The 20727-nt window shown below is 32.5% G+C and overlaps 1 protein-coding gene and 1 long non-coding RNA gene across 3 annotated transcripts in view; one reads left to right on the plus strand and one right to left on the minus strand.

The window, feature by feature from the left end:
* The window catches only part of LOC111626165 (85/88 kDa calcium-independent phospholipase A2-like), a 42015-nt gene extending 26711 nt beyond the window's left edge, over window positions 1-15304 (plus strand). The window contains exons 2-9 of one of the 2 annotated variants that reach the window (XM_023369468.1): window positions 4923-5105; window positions 5174-5429; window positions 5551-5823; window positions 8467-8617; window positions 10015-10139; window positions 10221-10366; window positions 11696-11854; window positions 14984-15304. In XM_023369468.1, the coding sequence (XP_023225236.1) occupies window positions 4923-5105; window positions 5174-5429; window positions 5551-5823; window positions 8467-8617; window positions 10015-10139; window positions 10221-10366; window positions 11696-11854; window positions 14984-15202 (1512 nt within the window). In that variant the 3' untranslated portion in view covers window positions 15203-15304. Of the gene's footprint in view, window positions 1-4922; window positions 5106-5173; window positions 5430-5550; window positions 5824-8466; window positions 8618-10014; window positions 10140-10220; window positions 10371-11695; window positions 11855-14983 lie in introns of those variants that run through there. The other variant, XM_023369469.1, reaches the window with a different exon arrangement.
* LOC111626166 lies at window positions 11500-20256 on the minus strand. The gene is made up of 4 exons (XR_002756835.1): window positions 19666-20256; window positions 18639-18897; window positions 16135-16243; window positions 11500-12129 (listed from the first exon to the last, which is right to left on the minus strand). It is a non-coding gene; the product is annotated as an uncharacterized LOC111626166 (long non-coding RNA).
* Between the last annotated feature and the right edge of the window lie 471 nt (window positions 20257-20727).

Consider the following 20727-nt stretch of genomic DNA (forward strand, 5'->3'; position numbering starts at 1 on the left):
GCACTATCTCTTAAGTAAATTAATAATAATAATTAAATAAATAAATTATTAAATAAATTTAGAACCTTCTGGAATAAAAGAACTGGCCCGGGATGGGGTTCGAACCCTCAACCTCTGCTTGCCGTTTGGTGCACTTGCCAGTTACACCACCCAGACCTTGAGCGAGCCTTCGTTTCCAGAAGTATACTACATTAGTTATAACCTTACTTGGTTAAATACAGTGCTGACTGGGGACAACTCCTTCACCCACTGCCTAAGAACATTTCCACAATGACACTCGGCCAGCTATCGCATTACCCGGCGAGGTATATATACAAATAATAACATCGCAAAGCCCGAGTGGTATACAATAAATCACCAAATGATCACCTAAATATTGGGCTATAATATGGCTATTTAACCAAGTAAGGTTATATCTAATGTAGTATACTTCTGGAAACAATGGCTCGCTCAGGGTCCTGGTGGTGTAACTGGCAAGTGCACCGCACGGCAAGTGGAGTTTGCGGGTTTCAGCCCTGTCTTGGGCCAGTTCTTTTATTCCAGAAGGTTCTAAATTTATTTAATCATTTATTTGTTAAATTATAATTATTAATTTACTTAAGAGATGGCACCTAATGTCTACCTCTAATGTCAAATTANATTTATCTTGATACATGGTAATATATTTGAAATTTAATTTATATTTTAATATTAAATATGTATAGAAATCAGATTACAGTACCCTTCCCCATAATTATCTTTTTTTGACTTTGGAGCCAAATCACAACTTACTTGGCTGAAAATTCAGAAAAAGATAATTACTTACCATTTACAATTAATCCAAAGTAATTATTTGTTAATTTTTTTTGTATTTCCTATTGTCATTTAATCAATAAATTAATAAGATTATTATTTATAAGACCAGTATTTACAAAATATTAAACCTTATCAAATAATTAGAGTCATGGTTACCGGCGTGTTGGCAGACAGACATCCTGCAGATCTTCACATATTTCGTAATTATGATCCGCCTTTTGTGACCTGCGAGCAGTCGAGTCAGTTTAAAGCACCTCCGACTCCGGATGGTAAAAAATTTATTTAATCAGATGTTAAATTAAATTATTTTAAATTTATTTCTATCTAATCACATACAAATTAATTCACAGAGCAGTTGGTCTGGAGGGCTGCGCGTTCGACGGGTGCCGCACCCACCTACTTCCGTTCGTCCGGACGATTCATCGACGGTGGCCTTATAGCTAATAATCCCACGTTAGACGCTCTGACCGAAATTCATCAATGTAACGAATTTGCAGTGAGTACGTTTTAAGATTTTAATCAATTCAATTAATCAAAAACAATTGCAATTTAAAATGTTTCCATTATTATGCAAATTGGTTTTCTTTTGAAAAACTCTCATCAATTTAAATTCAATTTAAAATTAGCAGAAATCAATATACTCTCAATTCAAATTATTATTATTATTTTTAACAAAAATACGTAAATTGGATAGTGGGTGGCATTCAAACATTCCGAAACANACAAAGTATTTCTGATTAAACTTTCTTTTCTCCTTCTCAATTCCTGTCTTCCCATCTTTGATGTTAACTATTTCTGATTTACAATAAATCACCAAACTATAATCGCCTAATATATAATCACCAAATATAAATCGCCTAAATATCGGGCTATAATATGGCTAATTAAATGATTGGTTTAAAATACACTCACTGCCAAAAGTTAAGCATGGAGCGATAAACTGCAAAAAAGTCGACAAATATAGCTGTGATTGACACAAAATGTGGCAGGACAGTAGCAAATATGTTTATGCATGAAACAACACAAAGAATTACATAAAAAAATGAAAACAATATTGAATTTTCATAAAGTATAAGATGAAATCATATTGGAATCATTAACAAAACGATGTTTAAATCCAAAACAAACAAACAAAGCCAACATTAATAGGGTAAATGGTCACCCCTTATCCTTACACAAAGTTTACAGCGTGTAACCATGCTTTTCATGAGGTGATCAACCACTCCAGGGTCAAATAAGTGCCATTCCTCCTGTAAAGCAGTTTGCAACTCTGAGAGTGGCAGGGGGTGGGAAACGTGCACACACAGCACAGCTGAGGGCATCCCAAAGATTCTCAATGGGATTGAATACGCCGGCCAATCCATATGCACGATTCCTTCATTCTCGAGGTAGTCGTCGACGATGGCAGCTCTATGGGGTCGTGCGTTATCATCCATTAAAACAAAAGCAGGACCAACTGCTGCAGCATACAATTTCACAATGGGTTCGAGGACTTCATCCTGATACCGGACAGCTGTCACAGAACCCCCTCGATAGATGTGCAGGTCGGTGCGATATCCCAACGAAATGCCTGCCCACACCATAATGCTCCCACCTTGGAATGCGTGATGCTCGATGATGTTCTGGGGTCGATTGCGTATGCCCTTTTCTCTCCATACTCTTACACGTTTGTCATCTGGCTCCAGGGAAAATTGCGACTCATCCATGAACATAACATTGCCCCAATCAGACACAGTCCAATTCACATGTTGCTGACACCACTTTAATCGTGTGCCTCTGGATTGGACGGATAGTGGAACACAAACTCGTAGTATCTGGGCGTACAGTCCATTCATGTGTAGCCTTTGGCGCATAGTTGTAGCAGATATTGTTTTACCAATGGCTGCTGCAACCATCGATGTCACACGTGTAGAGGTTGATCTTTGATTCTGCTTGGCTACAAGAGCAATATAGCGATCTTCTGCAGGGGTCATAAGTCTTGGGCGATCGGCCACTGGTCTTTGGACAACTGTTTGGCTTGTTTGGAATTGTTTCCATAATCGTGAAATGATGGAATGATGAACGCCGAAGAAAAGAGCAACATCTGTGATTGATTGTCCTGCTTCAAGGCGTCCCACACACCGCCAGTGCTCACTGTCTATCATTCGTCTTCTGGAAGTCATAGAAACACGTCAGTCATGCACACTAATTCTATGACAGTTCTCCACACTTTTTCTAGGCACTTACATGCAACTCCTCTCATACTGCAGAAGGCTGGCTTCTTATACGACTGCCTGTTTTGCATATTTTGCGACACATAACCATGATTGATAGTAACATAACATATTTGCATACTTCCACCTACCTCTGCAGTGAATTGCAGCCTCTCAAATGCAGATTGCTTTCCAGACATGAACATTTTCTTCTCTGTGCTTAACTTTTGGCAGTGAGTGTAATTTGACACTAGAGGTAGATGTTAGGCACCATCTCTTAAGTAAATTAATAATTATGATTAAATAAATAAATGATTAAATAAATTTAGAACCTTCTGGAATAAAAGAACTGGCCTGGGACGGGGCTCAAACCTGCAACCTCCGCTTGCCGTGCGGTGCACTTGCCAGTTACGCCACCCAGACCCTGAGCGAGCCTTCGTTTCCAGAAGTATACTACATTAGTTATAACCTTACTTGGTTAAATACAGTGCTGACTGGGGATGATACCTTCACCCACTGCCTAAGAACATGTCCACAATGACACTCTGCCAGCTATTGCATTACCCGGCGAGGTATATATACAAATAATAACATCGCAAAGCCCGAGTGGTATACAATAAATCACCAAACGATCACCTAAATATTGGGCTATAATATGGCTATTTAACCAAGTAAGGTTATATCTAATGTAGTATAATTCTGGAAACAATGGCTCGCTTGGGGTCCTGGTGGCGTAACTGGCAAGTGGAGGTTGCGGGTTCGAGCCCCGTCCCGGGCCAGTTCTTTTATTCCAGAAGGTTCTAAATTTATTTAATTATTTATTTATTGAATTATAATTATTAATTTACTTAAGAGATGGCACCTAATGTCTACCTCTAGTGTCAAATTACTTTATACCAATAATTTAATTAGCCATATTATAGCCTGATATTTAGGCGATCGTTTGGTGATTTATTGTATACCACTCGGGCTTTGCGATGTTATTATTTGTATCTCTGATTTTTAGTTCTTTTTCTAAATCCATACATTTTGGCTGTCCATATATTCTTCTCCTTTCTTATTTCTTCCAACAAGCTGGGATTTTTCCATTTAACATCTTTATTCCATAACCTCATCCCACACAAAAGTAGTTGGGTTGTGATGAATGATGTGTTATTGTGTTGATTTTCTCCAGTAAAGTTATTTTATACAAGTCATGTATTATTTAAAATCTTAAACATAATAAATATATTGATTTAGTGAATGTCTCTTCAATCTGAAAAAATCTTTTTGGTAGACTACCTCACAGCCAATTCAGGTTATAAACTCCTTTTATTGTCTTTTACAGATGCATTTCGAGCTAGTTTAATTTACTAGCTCCTCCTCAGTGCTACAAAATAAATTAAATTATAAAAATTGATAAAAAAAACAATTTGAGTAGATAATGTTACAACAAAATTAAAAAAAAAAACATATTTCATAATACCTTTAAGAGTTTTCACGAGTTTCTAATCTTTACACTTAAACGGTACTTTTAGTCCTGTTTACAATATTTTTACCATCTTATACAATTACTCAAAGGGCTTGTATTTTGTATTGCAAAAAAGACCTGCTTGCTACCTTGTAACATACAAATCATAACATATAGTAACTTTTTACAAATGTTTAAACAAATTTTTTATAAAAACTAAACAAATTAAATATACATACTGATTTCTTTCTAATTAAATTACTTAAGAACTTGAATTCAGAACAATAATAAATATATTTTAAAATATACTCAGACTTAATTATAATATGTTAATGGAAAGTTTCTAACATTTAGCACCATTATGATTGGAAGCAATTTGTTATTTGAAGTCTTTTTCTCATTTATTTTTTAAAATATTGTATATATTAACATCCAGTTAATATTGATATAAAGTGTTAAATAAAAAAGTTTTCCCATGTATTTAGTGCTTAGAAGCATTAATAGAACTTGGCTGTAAGCTTGATTCAAAAAACTTCCAAGGAGATACGGCATTGCACGTAATGATTCAACATAATCGTTTTTGTTGTGTAATGACATTATTGAGCAATGGTGCAAATCCTAACTTGGTAGGAGTTGATGGAAACACGCCTCTTCATTTAGCAGTGAAGGTAAATTTTTAAAATTATATTAGTGATATAAAAACAATATTCAAAAAATATTTTCATTTGTTTTACAGTCAGGCGACATAACTCTTGTTCAGGCTTTGATTGTTTTCGGTGCCGATATTAATGCCGTAAATGGTAGCGGAGAAACACCGAGACATATTATATCTAAAATAAAAACATCTCAGAAAGAATTGCTTTATGTATTACATGCAGTCGGAGCCAAAAGATGTCCAGTGGAACAGGAAGAATGCTTCGACGGCTGTTCGAATGCCGGTACTTTCGATGGCGTTGCGCCCGAGAAGTATAATTTCTCTTGTGTTCCGAAATGTAAATAAATTTTTATTATTCAAATTTATTTAATTGAATTGAAATTTCTGTTAATAACTACTCAAATATATTTATATTATAATTTTTATAATATAAATATATTTGAAACAATCTTTTGCAGTGTACGACGAACTAATTGGAGCAGCTGCCGTCGTAGCTGCATTACAAAGAAACAAAAATCAATCATCTTCCAAAAATATAGATGAAACAGATGCATTGAAAATGCCAAAAAGGTGTCGCTTGCTGTGTCTCGACGGTGGTGGGATCAGAGGCTTAGTTTTAATACAGATGCTCTCCTTTATTGAAAATATTGTAAATATTCCAATTATTCATTGTTTCGACTGGCTAGCGGGAACTAGTACAGGAGGCATACTTGCACTTGCACTTGCAATAGGTAAGATTAATTGATACTCTATATATAATTCAGTTTTGTATAATATTTTGAACATTTGTATTAACTTATAGAGAAGGAATTTAACCTATTTTACAATAACTTTTTAAAGCAATTCATTATAAATATTTACAACTTATGTATTTAAAAGAATATATTTTATATGCTTAATGTTTTAAAAAGGTTCTGTGAATTTAGATGATGAATTTTGTATGCTGTGAATCAAATGAAAACCAGAAAAATTAATAAAAACTGTAATACAAAACCAAGTTGGATGTCATTATGTCATTATTTAAAGGTAGCTGTAATATTAAACTGATAAACATCAATCTCTGATGGGGACTGGAAACTCAAAATGGCAGTTCCACTAAAATCATGTATCAAGTTTCAAATATGATGTGTGGTTTGATTTCTCAGTATGTAAGGTGTTAAACCAGTGAAAATTTATTGTAGTGTGTGGGTTGGTGCATATATTTCTTGTATATAAGTAAAACACAGCTGAAAAGTTTGCAGAATCGCCACTGGTGGTGTTTTGTTTGGAAATATTTTTCCTGCACTGCATTAACAAATCTTTTGTATGTATTAACTCCAAATTTCACATCAATCTGGCCAATAATTAGGTTTCTACAAGAATTGAAATGAGATACCCTGTATGCCTGTTTGTAAATGGAGGAAAATAAAATTTGAGCTATTATCAAAGTTTTCCATTTGGAGGGAAAACCTCAAAGGAAATCAAATCCAGGTTGGACATTGTTCTTGGCAATTCATCACCTCCTTTTTCTGTGGTAAGCTTTGGGTTTTGGAATTCAAGCGTGGCTGCACATGCTCAAGAACCACATTCGGGACATTCAAAAACTGCCACTACTGTGAAATTGGGGATAAAATCCATGACAATGTTTTAAATAATCACCAGATCAAAGTGCATGAAATTGAGAATGCTATGGGCATCTCCTATAGACAGGTAGTTCATATTTTTCATAAATAATGAATTAGTTTTAAAGAAGTTGTCTGCAAGATGGGTGCTGCATTTGCTTAGTCTGGAGCAAAAATGCATTCAAGCCCAAATTGTGGCCAACAGTTTGAAATTATTTAAGAAAAATCCAACGGATTTCAAACGACAATTTGTGACAATGGACGAGACTTGGATTCACAACTACACACTGGAAACAAAAATTCAATCAAAATAATGGATTGGAGATTGTGAACAGGATCCAAAGAAGGCAAAGACCATTTGGCTGGCAAGGTGATAGCATCGGTTTTTTGGATGCCAAAGGAATTTTGTTAATTGACTATTTTAAAAAAGGAAAACTTGTCACTGGCCAATACTATGCAACATTTTTAGACAATCTCAAAGCAGTGAGCCAGGAAAAACGTCCTGGAATGATAAAAAAAAAGTCGTTTCACTATAATAATGCGCCCACTCATTCAAACACAACCATTTGGCAAAAACTGGCAGAAATTAAGTTCAAAATTCTTTTGCATCCACCATATTTGCTAGATTTGACTTCCTTAGACTATTACCTATTCCCAAAATTCAAAACATTTCTAGCCAGTAAGAGATTTTGGTCCAACGAAGAGGTGATCGAAGCCATAAACAGCTATTTTAGGGGCCTCGGAGAAAATTGCTCCTGGGAGGGAATTGAAAAGCTAGAGAAACATCTAATCAGGAGTGTTAATATTGTAAAAACAAAAGAAATGATTTTCAAGTTATGCTTTGTTTTTATTGCCATTTCGGAAACTTTTGATCCATCCTCGTATGAGTTAGTACAGGTGTTCATAAATAGTGTTCAGTACTAAGGATTCTCCACGGCTGGACAAGCATGCTATGTTACGACACCAAAATTAACTGCAGTAGTTGATTACCTGATTGTTAATTGTAATGTGACAATTTTCTTAAAATTATTTCATAGAAGAACTTTATTTGTTGGTTTTGTAGCCAGGGTGATTCAGAAGGATGGTCTAAAATTTCAGCATAAAGAGGGGATGAAACGGAGCCACTTTCAAACATGATTCTGAGTTGGTACAAGCTATGTAATGTAAGGAATTATATCACAGATAGCACAACAAATAAAACATATTAATGAACAAATGTTTAATAATGAAACAAAGAGTACATGAATGTAAGCGAGTACAAACAAAATGGTGCTGTTACAAAAGTTTGAATTGGTAACACCCATATTCGGTGCAGACTTTGCAATCTTCAAAGGAAACTCACACACCCTCTCAAATATCCCATACATCTTCTGGACCATATCTGCTGCCAGTGTGCATAGATGGCTTACACAATATCAAGAAGACTTTCTCCCCTGAATTCTGTAGTTAGCATTCAGTTGGAAGACATGAGTTGAATATTAATTATTTTGAATGTTAACTGCAGTGATTTTTTACTATGTACAGATTCAAGACTTTTATTAACAGATGAAATAAAAATTATAAAAATGTGTCATAAATTTAAAGTGTCTGGTTATTTGAATAATAAATAACAGAAGGCTTTGTTCAAAAGATTGTTTTAACTTTTTCTTGAATACTTTAATATAATTTCTCTTTTTGAAATTGATGATAGAAGTATTTCTGTTTGAATAAAAAATATATTAAAAAAGAAAATAAATCATATTATTTATACCGTAACAAATTTTGTTTTAACAGGTAAAAGCATTTCTGAGTGTCGATGCTTGTATTTTCGGCTCAAAGACAAAGTTTTTGTCGGAGTCAGACCTTACATTTCGGAAAATCTCGAGAAATTTTTGCAGTCCGAGTTTGGCGAAAATACAAGAATGTCCGAAATCAAATACCCTCGGTGAGTTTGCTTTTTTTTGTTTATTTGTTACATCTAACAAATTATGTGTTATAGTTTCTAGTTACAAAAAAGTTTCTGTAAAAACAAATGAAGAAGAATAAAACTATTAACCAATATATATTAATTAATATTTTTATTATCAGTCATTTTAATAATCTATTAATAGTATGAAAACCAAAGAATTTTGTTAAAAACTTTTTCTGTGTCCTCTGACATTGTTTATCGGGGCTAGCCAACCTTGTCACAACAGGAGCTATATATTTCTTGTCAGAAATATGAGAGTTGCATTCTCTATCTAAACTGTATTTTATATTATTTACATATATAACTTAGTTGGGAGCCACGTTAAGGAGTCTAGTAGTCACATGTGGCTCATGAGCCCCAGTTTGGTCATTTGGTCACAGGTTATTCGTAGTCAAAGAAAAAAGTAGTTATAACTAAAAACAAAATTATTTTAATAAATAATTTCATTTAAATGAACTATAAGATCAAACACACAAAATGTTAAATCTGAATGATTAGTTTGTTATTGTAGATTTTCCTTTAATATTAATTATTAAATGTTTAAATGGAAAATATGATTTGTATTTTGTTGATACACTTTTATCATATGATGATAAATTTTTATAATTTTATGGCAAGAATTAAAAGATTTTGTATCATTAGTTCCAAGAATTTTATTTTTAAAAATTAGTACAAAGACGTGTAAATACTATTGCGAATGTATGTGAGTAAATGCACTTTCTATATGACGTCTCGGCGATGATTTTGTTGACTTCCCGCATGCATAATATAATGATTCAGGACAATTGTAAAATAAGTGACAAAATTATGGAATTTGCAATTTATACTAATGAGAATGGCAATTTTTTGAAACTAGTACAATGATAGGATAGAAAAGATTTGTATGTGAATCCTTATCTAAAAGAAAACTGTTTCTTCTTATGTCTAGAAATTCTTGAAATTGAGTTTGATGCATTGAATTGTAGGATGATGATCTGGGCCATTAATATCCTTCATTGTTTTATATTAATTTTTTCTATACATTAAAATAAATTCATGTTATTGGCATTTTCCTCTGAAACAGTTTTATTTTTTATTTATCTTGATACATGGTAATATATTTGAAATTTAATTTATATTTTAATATTAAATATGTATAGAAATCAGATTACAGTACCCTTCCCATAATTATCTTTTTTTGACTTTGGAGCCAAATCACAACTTACTTGGCTGAAAATTCAGAAAAAGATAATTACTTACCATTTACAATTAATCCAAAGTAATTATTTGTTAATTTTTTTTGTATTTCCTATTGTCATTTAATCAATAAATTAATAAGATTATTATTTATAAGACCAGTATTTACAAAATATTAAACCTTATCAAATAATTAGAGTCATGGTTACCGGCGTGTTGGCAGACAGACATCCTGCAGATCTTCACATATTTCGTAATTATGATCCGCCTTTTGTGACCTGCGAGCAGTCGAGTCAGTTTAAAGCACCTCCGACTCCGGATGGTAAAAAATTTATTTAATCAGATGTTAAATTAAATTATTTTAAATTTATTTCTATCTAATCACATACAAATTAATTCACAGAGCAGTTGGTCTGGAGGGCGGCGCGTTCGACGGGTGCTGCACCCACCTACTTCCGTTCATCCGGACGATTCATCGACGGTGGCCTTATAGCTAATAATCCCACGTTAGACGCTCTGACCGAAATTCATCAATGTAACGAATTTGCAGTGAGTACGTTTTAAGATTTTAATCAATTCAATTAATCAAAAACAATTGCAATTTAAAATGTTTCCATTATTATGCAAATTGGTTTTCTTTTGAAAAACTCTCATCAATTTAAATTCAATTTAAAATTAGCAGAAATCAATATACTCTCAATTCAAATTATTATTATTATTTTTAACAAAAATACATAAATTGGATAGTGGGTGGCATTCAAACATTCCAAAACACTTCAATGAACTTTTGATTTCTTTATGACTTCTATCTTCAGATTGTCATTACAAAATTGAACAAAAACAAAGAATAAGTTAAATTTAAATTACATTATAGCATATTCCTGGAAGACATTTTAAACAAATCAGTTATATAGCCATTTATTGAAATAATAACAATGCATGTAATAAAATAATAGTCATGGCCAGCAATAAATGTATGGCTACTTCTTGCTTAGCAAAATATCCAAAGATCATTTCATTACCATTTAGAATGAAAAAAGAATTGATACTGTTATTAGTGAAGCTTCTTTCCATTTGTCTGAACTTTTACGTAGGGTTTCCTCTACTAAAGCTGCTCTAAAGTTCTAAAGACTGACATACATATCAATTCCACATTTTTAGTTTATAAAAGCAAAAACTATATCTAATTCATTTTGTAGGAGGCAATAAGTAATTACTGGTAAAAAATTTTTGTGATTCCTACGCTCCATCTCTAGATTGTTACTTTGTAAAGTTTTGTGAAAAAATCTTATTACCTTGGCTGTTCTGATCTGCATTCCAATTTGAATGGCCAAGGTGATAAGATGGAACAGGTTGTCTACTCACTCGGAAAGCCTGGGATTTCTCTTTGCAAGAAAAAACCTGGAAACTTGATAATTTTGCTTCCACTATAAAATCTCTATAGTAATGTTTCACAAGTCACTGGACATCTGAGGAAGTTCACTGTAATTTATGAAGAAAGGGTCTTAATGACTTGTGACAGGAAATTCTTGTATATTTGTGCAGTAGAAAATTAAAAGAAATTTAGCTTTATTGATATTTCTGTAAGAAGACACATACTGTTTTTATACATAGAAAATTAGATTTTGCTGCTTAATATATTAATATAAGTAGCATTACTCTTTCTTATAAAAGATTATTCATTTTTGAATTTCTATATGTTTATTATTAAAAAATTTTAGGCTTACATTTTTCATGTTACCGTATCTTTACAATGACATACATTTAAAGTTTACTATCAATTTTTAGAAGAAAAAACTATAGAATTAAAACTACCATAACAGATGCTAAAAATGTTCTTATAACTGTCTCAAATTACAAAATTAATATAAATTTCAGGGTGATAAATACAGAATAGAAGTGGTGGTTTCCCTGGGAACGGGAAAGTTACCGGTTGTGCCCGTAAACACCATCGACGTCTTCCGACCCGACACGTTTTGGGGAGTGGCGAGGATGGCCATGGGTGCCTCGGCGCTTGGACAACTGTTGGTCGATCAGGTGAGTTCTTTCTTTATTTAATGGAACGAATCTTTTAATTGAAGAATGAAGCAGTAATATTTATGGCACAGGAAAGATTATACTGTCGTATGCAATGACGACACTGTATTGTCTCAAACCAGCTGCTTGTTGTCACTTTTTGAGATTCAATTCTGGATCTGTATAGTTTCTACCAAATAGACGGAGAAAATAATGTAGTTTGATCATTCCATAAGTTTCTTTTCTTATAGTTCAAAGGCAGATTCTTAAAATTACTCTCTTCATTTGTCTAACAACTGTAAAGACATAAAAGAAAACAATTTAATAAGGGATACCTTGTAAGATGTAATAATTCTTATTACATCTGTCATAAATTTGTGTGTAGGTAAGAGTAAAAAATGAGAAACTTTTTTGACATACAGATGCATATTTTACGTAGTGAAATCTGTATTTTTGAGCATTATTACACCATTTTCAGATATTCAAATTTTGTTTAATGAAATGACATATAGGATGATTTATTGATGCTAAAAACATGTTAACCATTTTTGATGAAAATATAACATGATTATTATATTAATAAGAAGTAAAATGAACAAATAGCATTGCTATGTAATCATCTGAAATAATACGTAGGCTGTTTTTTTTTCAAGCTCCGATGGTCTGTATAAAAAGACAAGTGTAAATAACAAAATGAATTTATTACCAAAAGTTAGGTACAAACATGGTTACTTTTCGACATAATCACTGTGAAGATTGAGGCATTTATCGTATCTATGGAAGAGATTTTCCATCCCCTTGTCGTAGAATGTTGCTGCCAATGACTCGAGATGGGCCCTAACGGTTTTTTAAGATCGTCATAAGTCTCAAACCTCTGCCCTGCTAGCCACTTTTCCTGTTTGGGAAAGAGGTGGAAGTCGCTCGGCGCTAAATCGGGGCTATACGCTGGATGTTTAAAGGTGGTGAAGACTTCCACCCAGCTTAAAGCTTTTTAAATGTGTGAAGACTCCTGAATTGAAAACATGGCTAGCAGGGCAGAGGTTTGAGACATACGAACTAATGATGATCTTCAAAACAACGTTGTTAAGGTCATCTCAATTCACTGGCAGCAACATTCTATGACAAGGAGATGGAAAAGCTCGTCCACAGATATGACAAATTCCTCAATCTTCACAGTGATTATGTTGAAAAGTAACCATGTTTGTAATAAATTCATTTTGTTATATGGACCATTGTACAATTATATGAGGGCTGTTTTTTTTTTCAAGCTCCAATGGATATGTTTTGATATGGGATTGACTCCATTGTAACATTACTTCATAAAATACTAATTTTATTTGTATGCAGTGTATGTCATAACTTTGGAAGAACATGCACTGACCAAGAGAAATCTAAATAGGCAATAATTTGTGAAAGCTTATTGTTTTTAAAATGATATTGAGTTTACTGACATTTATATATATAAAAGTCAAATGATTGCTGGATTAGATCTGGCTACTATTAATAATTAAATGCTAAGTATTTGACACCATCTCGTATTAAATTATTATTTACAAATTGATTCAGAAGAAAAAAACTTGGCCTGAAGCAGAGGTTGCAGGTTCAAGTTCCACTCCAGGCAGACTTTTCTGAATTAATTAATAAATATTAGGTGATATAATCTGGCAATAGTTTGGCTTTAAAATGCTTATTGTTTTTGATTCTTGTTTTCTTAAAGGTAAGTGATAAAATTTGAGATATATTTTAACTCTTTCTAAATTAATTCCACCAACACAAGATTTGAGAAGTGTTAGTATTTACAATCTGGAACCAAAAGTTAACATATAATTTCTAGATGAAGGCAGAAATAATAGATCAAATATATACAATTCCCAATTTATGTTTGATGCTATTATATTCAAACAGAAGTTGACTAATAAGATACAGTTGTAGTCAAAAGGCATAAGAGTTCTTAACCCTTATATTTGTAGTTAATAGCAGTTTTCTCTGTTTTCAGATAGACATCTTCAGGTTACAACTGACACAAGCATACTACATTGTACTTCAAGATATGGAAACAAACATAAATAATTAGCATAGCACCCTCACGTCAGATGTGTATCAGTTATATATTGCTCTCCATCTTTTCTATTCAACCATAGGGAGAGGCCAAATGCATTATCATTGCAACTCTGGTGGCACAGACTGGATCTAAGGGGCTTAAACGAGATTGCAAAATTACCTATGATCCCTGTATTTACAATGGATTATGTTGGGATGAACAAAGTGGCTGCCTTCCATTCTCTGATAAGTTGTTGAACACTCATCTTGAGATGGGAGATAAGTTACACAATAACTTTGTTTCTCCAACAACCACACATTGAAAGAATCTTATTGTAGATTATATCAAGATGAGCAAAGTTTGCTAACCTCAAAATTGTATATGGGCTAAAAAGCCCATGGTAACAAACAACAAGGATCTACAGATGAATCCTATTTATTGGGCATTTACACCAACCCATGCAGGATAGTAGGGTAAACTGTACTTGCAAGTACATAGGAACAACTGAGAGAGCCCTAAGTACTCACAAGTACAGTTTACCCTCGTGGTGAGGATGAAGAAATGCAAATATGGCTGCACTTCTGAGTCAGCTTTTTTGAAGTATTTGGAATGTCTACAAGGCTGTCAAGAAACACACAGCAACCAACTATAGGGAAACAGATTTTTTACACATGTGATGTGAAGGAGTTATGCTAGTTTATGAATCTATTGGTTATCCATGTTTATTTCCATATATTGGGGAGTAATGTACTATGTTTGTGCCAGTTTCTGCTGGAAAGATTTTATTGGAATGCTATTCATTTTTAAACTTAAGCTTTTTGGTTCCATTCCATATTTGACAGTTGTAAAGTGTTGAAGTTTATTTGCTGGTTTTGAGTGTCAGTGTATACATAAGACTTCTTATGCTTGTACTCTCTAATCACTTGCCCAAAGTATCTGGATGGGATCATCCACAAAAATTCAAGTTTTGGTAGTCATGTCAGAGTTCTAAATTAGAAGACCATATCTATTTATGCAGTTGAAATGAAAAGAAAATAATGATTTGAATAAATATAATTTAATGTACATGTTCATCTATTATCACTAAATTATGTTTTACGTTTTATTAGGCAACGCAATCCGACGGCCGAGTGGTGGACAGAGCCCAGGCGTGGTGCAGCATGATCCGCGTCCCATACTTTCGCCTCAACCCTCCCCTCTCGGAAAACATAGCGCTGGACGAGACCGATACGAAGGTTCTGGTGAGAATGCTGTGGGAGGTGACCGCATTTATGCACTCCAAAAGAGAAGAATTAGAAGATTTAACCACACTGATTACGCCTTTATAAATTTAATTCTCTAAATAATGAAAAGTTTTTATTAGACAAAAATCAACTTCCATAATTTTATAGTTTACTTCTAATTATCAACAGATTTTAATTTGTATTTTTGCATAACAAATTATTTGTTTTTAATATGTATGCATGTATATATATATATATATTTTTAAAAAAAACTATTGTTCAAGATTCAATAAGGAATTGTTTAGTAATTTCACANTTTACTACTACTATTGTGGATAAAGTTAGAATGAAACATTGTTTATTATGTATGTTCAAATAAATCATAAAAAATGACCAAAATATAAAATTTTCTTGATCTTGTAAAACTTAGCACTCTGGAACACAAAGCCTACAACCCTTTTAAAGTAGATATGGCTCAATCAACAATTGTACCATTTAATTGCATAAAGAAATAGTTCAAGAAGTACATTATGGCTTCCTAAATTAACTACCATTTAGTACCAAAACATAATTAAAATATGATTACCTCTTTCAAATACAGAAATACATATAACCTGTATGCACGGCTTATTTTAAACTGTAGTTAAAAACCAAAAAATCTGTTTGAAAGTAGATAAATTTCAGAAATCTATTGGCTTTCAAGATTAGTCCCCCGTTAAGATGTAGATAATATTACTATAGTTTGTGTGTCACCTTAAATATTATTTTCATAACTTAGCTCTTATTACAAAAGCAGAATGAACACAAAAACTTGCAAATCATCTAGTTATAAAATGTCACAAGCATAGTAATAAATAACTGGTACGTCTCAATACTGGATTTAATATATATATTACAAAATCGAATAAACTTTTTAAATTTTTGTAAGTAAACTCTGGAGCACCTCAAACAGATTTAAACATTATAATTGGCAATGCAGATGTAATCAAATGAAAACTCCTTTATTAACAGTAAGAATTATATTAATTTTTACTTACTTTTTTGGCTCGATCCTTCGGACGATAACGCAATTCCACTCAAAGTATAACTAGTGATAGAACCCAAACCGATCTTGATAAATTCCAGTCAGAGTTACAAAACAAAATGCTAAAAAACAAAAATCCATAATTTAGAATGTAGGTTTTCACTTTGAATTTACATATCTATACTAAATTCACACGATATTTTAAGCAATGATTATATAACAAAACTTTTTACTGGAATAACACCACTTACAATGTTTTATCACATCTATAACAAGCTTACAGAGAATTTGGTATAATAATTTGGTCTGGGAGTCATTTTTACCCCAGACACTTTGCAAAGTACTATAATATGAAAATGGTTAATTAATATTCCAAGTTTTTCACTTATTTTAATATGGCAAAAGAAAATAATGTACTAGTGGACGAAACCTGACACTGCAAACGTACAAAAACAAAAATAACAAGCCAATAAAGCAGTCATACAGACCCCATGGTATCTTCAGTATTGCAAAGTATATAAATTGGATTTTATATCTAAAGCTTACATTGATATGGCCCTAGCCCGGTATGCCATTGAGCCAGGAATTTATCCTGTGTGGGAGGAGGCAACCCTAATACACAAGGTATGGCCAAGGATTTAAACATGCGCATAGTGTACAAAAGGAAACCCACCGTGTTCTGCCTTTTATCTAGCGCGAAGGATGAAACTGAGGATGCTAAAGCACCTGGAATTTATCGCATCCCACTACATTGGATTTTATATTTGATAAAAATTGCCAGAACAAATAAAATTTTAAAAAATTCTTTGAGTAGACAATACATAAAAGTGTCTTCTCACTTTGTCCTTTGCCTCGATATGTGTCACTTTGTCACATATTAAGGCGGATGAGTAGCCTTGAATGAAAGGTCGACTCCATCGTGGAAATATTAATTTCCTCACGCACATGCAAAAGGACAAAGCAAGGAGACACTTTTATGTATTGTCTACTTTAAGAATTTTCTTAAATTTTGTAAGTTTAAAATTGGATTTTATATTGTTTTCTTACTTGTTTTATTCTAATAATTGGTAGTAATTACTTATACAACTCATTACTTTCTTACTATTGTATGCTCTTTTTACTTGAATGGATTCATTTATTAGCAGATATACATTGCTCAAGAATATCTTCTATTGTATACCACTGCTACCGATAATTGTGATCGGATCAATTGAAAACTGTCCAGAGTAACAAAATAACTACAAATTTTACACTAGGGTTTTACCAGATAAAAATGCAGGAGCTACTGGCTCTCCTCAGAGCACTGCTACTTTTAGGGCTAAAAAAGAATGCAAAGGAGAGCACCATGACTATTTTGGCAACTGGTGGAATGGGATTATCTGCCTTTATGGCATCTAGCTGTAAAGGCAGGTAATCCTGCCTTNGAATGAAAGGTCGACTCCATCGTGGAAATATTAATTTCCTCACGCACATGCAAAAGGACAAAGCAAGGAGACACTTTTATGTATTGTCTACTTTAAGAATTTTCTTAAATTTTGTAAGTTTAAAATTGGATTTTATATTGTTTTCTTACTTGTTTTATTCTAATAATTGGTAGTAATTACTTATACAACTCATTACTTTCTTACTATTGTATGCTCTTTTTACTTGAATGGATTCATTTATTAGCAGATATACATTGCTCGAGAATATCTTCTATTGTATACCACTGCTACCGATAATTGTGATCGGATCAATTGAAAACTGTCCAGAGTAACAAAATAACTACAAATTTTACACTAGGGTTTTACCAGATAAAAATGCAGGAGCTACTGGCTCTCCTCAGAGCACTGCTACTTTTAGGGCTAAAAAAGAATGCAAAGGAGAGCACCATGACTATTTTGGCAACTGGTGGAATGGGATTATCTGCCTTTATGGCATCTAGCTGTAAAGGCAGGTAATCCTGCCTTGATAAATGAGGCTATGAATAGCCATAAAGGCTACCCAGAGCCTCATTTGAAGGCAATGTTCCCAACCTAACTGTCTTAAAAGACAGAATTTCACAATATGCAATAATTCCAAGCAGGTCAGTTGTCAAGTATGTTGTGCAGTGAATGCAGTTTTAGAGCATGGAGATGGAGGATCTAGAGCCATATTTTTAATGTAATTGTCAATTGCACATTCCACAACTGTAATTGAAATAAAATTATCATACTTATTTCCTAACTCCCAAAATATATGAGAAAATGTAGATAATAGCACATTAAGCAATTGGCAATGGCAAAGTTTGCTCTAGTGGTCGAATTTTTTAATAAAATTTTTTCCTGGAAATCAGAACTACATACTCAGGATGGTGTGTGTAATAAATTTGGTTAAGATTTGCCCAATAATTCTTTCAACAGAGAGCCTGTACACCTGTTCCTTATCTGTGTATAGACTAATTTTTTAAACATTAAATTTATTTAACTTGTTTTTATAATAAATATATGTAAATTATAATTTAAGATTTTTGATAGTTACTACACTAATACCAAGTACCTTTTGGCTTAGGTTTGATAGTCACAGATTTAAAATGATACCGTTTGACCACACATCCATTCTTTTGCATGCTGTCATCTTTCCTTCTGGCCTGTAATATACTGTAAATAATAATATTCTTGAGAAGATAAAATACTTTCATCATTTAAATGCCTTATTCTCCCACAACATAATTCATTTTTGAAGCAGTTTAAGTCTCTTTGCTTTTAATTATTTTCTTACGAATTATAGCAAAAATTCTGGCCTCTTCAATAAAACTCTAAAAAGAAAATAAAAATACATTAATTTTTATTGAAATGATCATTGTAATCATTTACAATTTTGAAAATATATAATAAAAACTATTTAAGTCAAATTTAAGGGATTAAAGAAAACTCTTCAAGTTAAAGACTTTAATACCAGATTTTATCAAATTTCCTATTCTCAACAATCCATTCACAGAATGATACAGAATTGTACAAGATTAATAACACCATCAATTCATCAAGGCACATTCTTATGTCCCAATCAGAATGCCCATAACATACTTTATCTATAAAAGGATGTTGACACCAAGTCGTAATGGTATGCCGTTGTTTTCGTTTTCACACCGTTTATCTTACTTGTTGGTATTCACATGAAATGCAAGAGAAAACAAGGATCGCAGATCTATCAAACGGTGGATAGTAGATAGGAAAATAGATTGGGGTTAAAAGTACTGACAATTTTGTCTTAACAAGACCACATAGTATGGAAAACCCTATATATGATGTCTGTGACCTATAGATAGATTCGTGTTAATGCAGTTTGACTTAGCAAGGTTTCACCGTATTCCTCATAAAAGTTTGAGAAGATCCTTTATATTTTAAAGTGATTGAGTTTTATTTATTCATTACAATAAATTTATTGATTTTTATTCCCCAAGATTATTAAATGAATTTTAAATAAAAACTTATTGGAATATTTTCAACCTAATTGTAAAAATCAAATCTACATTTACATATTAAATGCTTTAAACTGTAGTTAATTTGTAACAAATTGATTTTACCTCTTTTTTTTTGGATTACAACAAGCTGGAGTAGGATTGGTTAATCCTTCTTGAACTACTTCCTCTATGAAAAATTGCCATAATACGACTGCATACTTCAAGTCTGAAAAATATTCATCATAAATAATTATAAATTGTTTCACCATTCATAATCATGAATGACTGAATAATAGAAGCAATAATCTTATAAACAATAATTGAATGACAGTTTGGTCATAAAATTCTTTTAAAATATTGATTGATGTGGATCAACAGTTATCAATTAAATTTATTGCATTTTTTATAACAAACAATTCAAAACAATACACTAAATATGACTTAAATGTTTGAAGATATGTATCTATTTTGTCTTGACAATTCATGAATTTTAGAACCTTCATTCATACGGGAAATTTTTAGCTATAAAATTACATAAAATGCATCCCTGATATAAAGCATTGCTTATAAAGGGATTTATAAGCAATGATTGTATATCAGGATTTATATGCAGGTCAAAAATGTCAGCTCTTAATTTACATAACTGGATATATACGTATACGGCAAGTCCTCAATTAATGTCACTTTGTTTTATTATCGTCAAGGAAAGATACATTCATAACCATTGTTGAATTTTCTTTATAAACAATAAAATTGAATTTAGNAAAAGATCTAGATTAAGACGTAAACAATTAATTCCTTTTTTAAGCAAGTTTAGGAAAGCAGGTAAATATCCAAAACTCCGAGGTGATACTATTCTGTTGGGCAATTATTCTTTGACGTATAGCTATGTGTTGGAGGGGCTGGTATACTTGGATTCTTTTACCCCGTATTCTATTTCTGAGAACACTCCGCAATGACATTCGATCAATTTAAATACTCCTATTCAAGACTTACGTTTTGTGGAGACTCAACTATTCAGTCCCTTGCCTGCTGCACATAATAATAATGAAAGTTTATACGATACTACGTCTAATCAAAAAGTCTCTTATTTTGTAATAATTAATTGGAACTCCCAAGGTCTTAAGTTATGTTAAACAGAATTAAATGGGTCATAACCTTTTAAAATTAACGATTCAAGCTCAA

Source organism: Centruroides sculpturatus, unplaced genomic scaffold (genome assembly GCF_000671375.1).
Source record: "Centruroides sculpturatus isolate CEXI.00-Female unplaced genomic scaffold, Cexi_2.0 scaffold472, whole genome shotgun sequence".
Classification (NCBI taxonomy): domain Eukaryota; kingdom Metazoa; phylum Arthropoda; class Arachnida; order Scorpiones; family Buthidae; genus Centruroides; species Centruroides sculpturatus.